This window comes from Labeo rohita, unplaced genomic scaffold (assembly GCF_022985175.1).
Source record: "Labeo rohita strain BAU-BD-2019 unplaced genomic scaffold, IGBB_LRoh.1.0 scaffold_2579, whole genome shotgun sequence".
NCBI classification, from domain to species: Eukaryota; Metazoa; Chordata; class Actinopteri; order Cypriniformes; family Cyprinidae; genus Labeo; species Labeo rohita.
The window spans coordinates 1-5,587 of NW_026128857.1; the positions used below are offsets into that span (position 1 = coordinate 1).

The window sequence follows — 5,587 nt, forward strand, 5'->3', positions numbered from 1 at the left end:
TGGAAGCAGTCCTGTGATGATGAAGTAGTCATTTTTGCAGTTTGGTTTTAATAAGAACTTCTGTAACTTACAGTATACTTTTATAGTGCAATGAACTTTTGTTTCTAAAGATCAAGCAAAAATTGATTCCTCATGCCATGGTCCCTTTGAAAAAGTGTGAAAGTGTGTTTTTCTTGTGGAATTCTTTCTTACCAATCATCAGTGTCTTTCTATGCTCAGTGTGTTTTCTCTGATCAACAGACAGTGTGAATGTGAGGTTGGTTGGTGGACACAGTCGCTGTGCTGGTAGAGTGGAGGTTCATCATAGAGGTCAGTGGGGAACAGTGTGTGATTCTGGTTGGGATTTGGCTGATGCTGCAGTGGTGTGTAGAGAACTGGACTGTGGAAAACCCGTAGATGCTCTGGGTGATGCTTATTTTGGACCAGGATCAGGACCAATCTGGTTTACAGGCACAATATGTACTGGATCAGAGTCAACACTAAAGAGCTGTGGAACAATAAAAATGAAAATGTCTGAATGTAATCATGCCAATGATGCTTCAGTAATCTGCTCAGGTGAGCTGCTTCAAACCTAACCCTATTATTACATTAAACTACTGATTATATGCCTACCTCATTAATTTAGAAACTATTTTCAATTATATGCTAGTCTGTGACAGCAGTATATGTAGTACTCAGAAAGGGGCAGCCGTGGCCTAATGGTTAGGAAGTCAGGCTTGTAACCGAAAGGTGTAACCGGCAGGTTGGGGGAGTGAATAACTAGCGCTCTCTCAACCCGGCTTGGTTAAAGCGAGCATTTTCTTAAAATATGACTGCCCACTGCTCTGGGTGTGTGTACACTACTGTGTGTGTGCACTTGGATGGGTTAAATGCAGAACACACATTCTGAGTATGGATCACATCCTTTCTGTTCCTCCCTGTCCTTACACTCCATGAAGAGGGCTTACACACTAAAAAAAAAAAAAAAAAAAGACTCTTTAATGCTTGTTCAAATTACTTGGTTCAAATGAGCAGAAATGACTAAATTATTAACATTTTCTTACCTAACTTATGTCCATTATGTGCATTAATTTTTTTTTTTTTTTTTTTTTTGACTAACTAACTGAAAAGTGGATGTGTACTGAAAAATTACATGTTAGAGTTACAGGTAATGGTGAGTTATTTTTGGGGTTTAGAAGAGGTTTGGAGATTAGAAAAAGTTTTGACGTTCACTGTGCAGAAGAGTAGCACTGCCAGGGTGCTGGCAGCTTCAATGACTTAATGTTTCATTCAATGAGCAGCTTTTTCCTTACAAATGTCAGTTTACTGAATTCATGTTAAACACTATCCTCCATAGAGAGTTTTATTATGATCAATTCCCATGCCCTTTGCATCAATAGACTGACAGTAAATATTTCTGCAGCACTGCAATAAAGATGCTACAGGGTGCTTTAGGCATATCACCCTGTAGCCCAAGACTGGTTGTCCACTGAAGCTAAGCAGGGTTGAGCCTGGTTTGTACTTGGATGGGAGACTTCCTGGGAAAAACTAGGTTGCTGCTGGAAGAGGTGTTAGTGAGGCCAGCAGGGGGTGCTCACCCTGTGGTCTGCGTGGGTTGTGGTCCTTCAGATGAGACTGTGGTCATTACAAATCCCAGGATGCCTTTTGAAAAAAAAAGAGTAGAGGTGTAACCTCAGCATCCTGGCCCATTGCCCTCTGACTATCATTGCCTCAACCATCCCCATATATACTGATTTGCTTTATCACTCTGTCTCCTCTCCACTAATAAGATGGTGTGTGATGGGCGTTCTGGTGTAATATGGCTGCCATCACATCATCCAGGTGGATGCTGCACATTGGTGGTGGTTGAGGAGATTCCCCCCTTCCATGTAAAGCGCTCTGAGTACCCAGAAAAGTGCTGTATAAATATAACAAATTATTATAATTATGTATATCCTCTTGTTGTTTCAGAGGTCAGGCTGGTTGGAGGTTCTCGCTGCTCTGGGAGGTTAGAGATACTTCATGATCAGTCATGGATGTCAGTGTGTGATGCTGCCTTTGACCAGCAGGATGCAGAGGTTGTGTGTAGAGAGCTGGACTGTGGGGCTCCTGTACAGGTGCTGGGAGCAGCTGCATTTGGCAAAGGAGATGGTCATATTTGGACACAAGAGATTCACTGTAGAGGAAATGAATCTCAGATTCACCTCTGTCCAACATCCTCACACCAACTCCACTGCTCCCATGAAAATGATAAAGGGCTGGTTTGTGCTGGTAAGAGTTTAAAGAGTTGATATTCTTTTTCTGGATTCTTATTTTACTGTAACATCATCACAGAGGACTTTATACTTTTTATATATGTATGTCAATCTCTTTTAGGCATAATAAAAGTAAAACTAGTAAATGGTAAAAGCCCTTGTGCTGGTAGAGTGGAGCTTCTTCATAGAGGTCAGTGGGGAACAGTGTGTGATTCTGGTTGGGATTTGGCTGATGCTGCAGTGGTGTGTAGAGAACTGGACTGTGGAGCACCTGTAGATGCTCTGGGTGATGCTCATTTTGGTGAAGGATCAGGACCAATCTGGATGAGTTTAGCATTATGTACTGGATCTGAATCCACCCTCAAGGACTGTAGGTCATCAGGATGGGGTAAAAATTACTGTGATCATACAAAAGATGCTGCAGTCATCTGCTCAGGTAAACTATTTTTCCCCATTTTCTTCAACCCTCTTAATTCTTCTTTTTCAACGTTCCACTTCCGTCTCACACACAGCCATGTCCGCACACCTTACAAAGTATACTCAACCGCGGATGAGCGTGGATGAGCATGGATGTGCGAGTTCGACACATGCGCAGTACCACCTACTCGTTCTGTCTCAACATTCACCTTGCACCTACACTGTTGAACGTGGACTGACTGCACCATCACCAAAATTAAGATGACAAAAAATTGCATCACGCGGACATTGCGTGAACCTTTGCGAAACGTCGATGGCGATGTATATGGAGATAGCATTTTTGCATAATTCCAAATAAATATATTATGATCCACAGATGACTGTAAAGAGATTAACAAACAAATAAACATACTGACAAATAAATAGAAAGAGATCCGTAATTTTCACAAACTCACAAATAAATTCACAAATAAATAAAATTAGATTTGCAAATAAAAAAACATATTCTCAAAAATATGTTTTTATACCACAAACACAACTTTGCCTGGCATTCATTTGTGAAAGGCTTTCCGTTTACTCAAGTCAATCAGATAATATCCACATTTCACTGATTAATCGTAGCAAGTTCTCTATAGCCAATCACATTTTGCATCAGGGTGGTCCCATCCTGAAATAACGTACCTTAAGCCAGGCTCACACTGTGCGATTTGTAATAGTTCTTTACGATTGTTGCTTGTCGGACTGCACGAACATGATGATCATGTCACACTGTGGGATCACATTGTCGTTAATGTCAGACTGCACGACAGTCAAAACGCGTTAAAAACGCGGAGGACTGCATACCCAAATGGAAACAGTGGTGCAACATATATGATTTCCGTGTGCGGTGGACGGGGGCGCCGAAGTTTATGTGGTTAAAAGAAAACTCTAGCATTAATTCTGATCATGGCATGTCTTGAAAAACGGAAACAGTTTAGCTTTCGTCGTAGGACATGTCACACTGCAGGACTGTGCTCCAAATCTTCTGACACTGCCAGCATTTCGTCGGAGGTAAAATTTGATCGCAACAGCCATTAATCGGCTGTCAGTGAACATGTCAAACCAGCGATCAAAGACTACAGATTTTAGCCTAGGATTATAGGAATCCTTGAGGATTTAAAATTTGTCTCAGACGGCCCGTTTTGCACGTTTTGCGGCAGTTTCAAAGTGAAATGTCCAGAGAGTGGCGCTAAAACACACTTTCAATATGTGACCTTGGCACATTTTTATGAGTTGTTTGTCTTGATTTATTGGTTTGCATGCATTTGTAAAAATAGAAATTATTTTATATAAATTTATACTTTCATTGGAACAGCTAACCCCACCCCTGCCCTAAACCTACCCACTTCTGAACAATATAAAACACACAACAGACTAATATAAACACAGTCACAGGTATTTATTGCAAAAACTGACCATAAACAAGCAGTATAAAAGCATTACAAACAAGTCCTGTTGCATTCCGAGTCTTCTGAAGCCATATGATATCCTTATGCGAATAACAGAAGGTTTTAATCACTGAAAATTATCCCACTCTGTTAACGCACTCATATCTCGTTCAAAAAGATACTCCCGAACTTTAGCATGACTCAGTCGGTCATGAGACACAAAAGAGCCAATGGCATTTCACAACAGCATGACGCAATCAGTCACAAGACACCCAGGAGCCAATAGCATTTCACAACCAAGGCTCACTTCTTCTGGCGATAACTATGTGACGAGTTGGGAGTGAGAACGTGTTGATTGCAGCTGTTCAGAATTGAAATATCCGGGGCGTGTAGCTAAATGTTAATGCTCTATGGCAGTGGTTTTCAAACCAGTCCTACGAGCACCCCCAACACTGAACGTTTCTGTGTCTCCTTCATCTATCACACCTGATCAGCTCATTAGTAGAGACAGCAAGACCTGAAATGGGTGTGTCAAATATGAGAGACCCACAAAATATGCAGTGTTGGAGGTGCTTGCAAGACCCGTTTGAAAACCACTGCTCTATGGTGTTGGAAATATCCCCTACACCAGGGGTACCCAACACTGTTCCTGGAGACCTCCCTGCAGAGTTTAGCTCCAACTCTAATCAAACACAACTGTCTATTAATTATGCTCCTTCAGATCGTAAATAGTTGGTTCAGGAGTCTTTGATCAGGGTTGGAGCTGAGCTCTGCAGGAAGGTAGATCTCCAGGAACTGGGTTGAGCACCCCTGACCTACACCAAACCCAGCCTTAAACCTAACCAGTAGTGTTTCCAACAAATGCAAAAGTCATTTAAACACGTAGTTGGTGATGCAGCTGCAAACGTGCTACGAAAACAGAAACGCACTGCAAATAGTCACAACACAAACAACTAAAGAAACACGCTGCAATTCAGAACACAAACAAATCCACACATGCTTGCAGACCACATTGGAAAAGTTTAATGAAACACAAACAACTTACGTTATGAACCTGGCTGGGACATGCTTATCCTCTGAAAGGTGTGATTTCTATTTATTTTAACATATGTTAATATAATCATATGATTTCTTAGTTTTTTTGCTGTTGTTGTTGTTTTTTTTGTTTTTTTTGTTTTTGTTTAATATTATTAGCCTAAATAAGTTGAGGAAATACACTGTAAACGTGAAAGCTGGCTACTTTATGGCTTCCCTTACAAAAATTAACCATGCTTTTACTATTAAAATAAACAAATAGCCTATATATATAGGCTATTTGTTTCCCCCACTCTATTTTACATACTTTTTTGTACTTTCCATTTGTTACTGGTTTGTATACACAGTCATAATAATTATAATTCAGATGCATTGACCACATTATTGTTGATAATTGTTGAGGGGCACCCTATTCAAAAAAACAAATCATTTCACTGCACTGCATTTTATTTGACCACTGTACCACATCTCTAT

The 5,587-nt window shown here is 40.6% G+C and overlaps 1 protein-coding gene across 1 annotated transcript; it reads left to right on the forward strand.

Annotated features, from left to right (window-relative positions):
- Positions 1-240: 240 nt before the first annotated feature.
- LOC127159864 (deleted in malignant brain tumors 1 protein-like) lies at positions 241-2,604 on the forward strand (the record flags this gene model as incomplete). The annotated part of the gene is made up of 3 exons (XM_051102588.1): positions 241-555; positions 1,951-2,250; positions 2,356-2,604. Coding segments are annotated over 3 exons (864 nt in total), but the record flags the coding sequence as incomplete, so codon positions are not given.
- Positions 2,605-5,587: the final 2,983 nt, after the last annotated feature.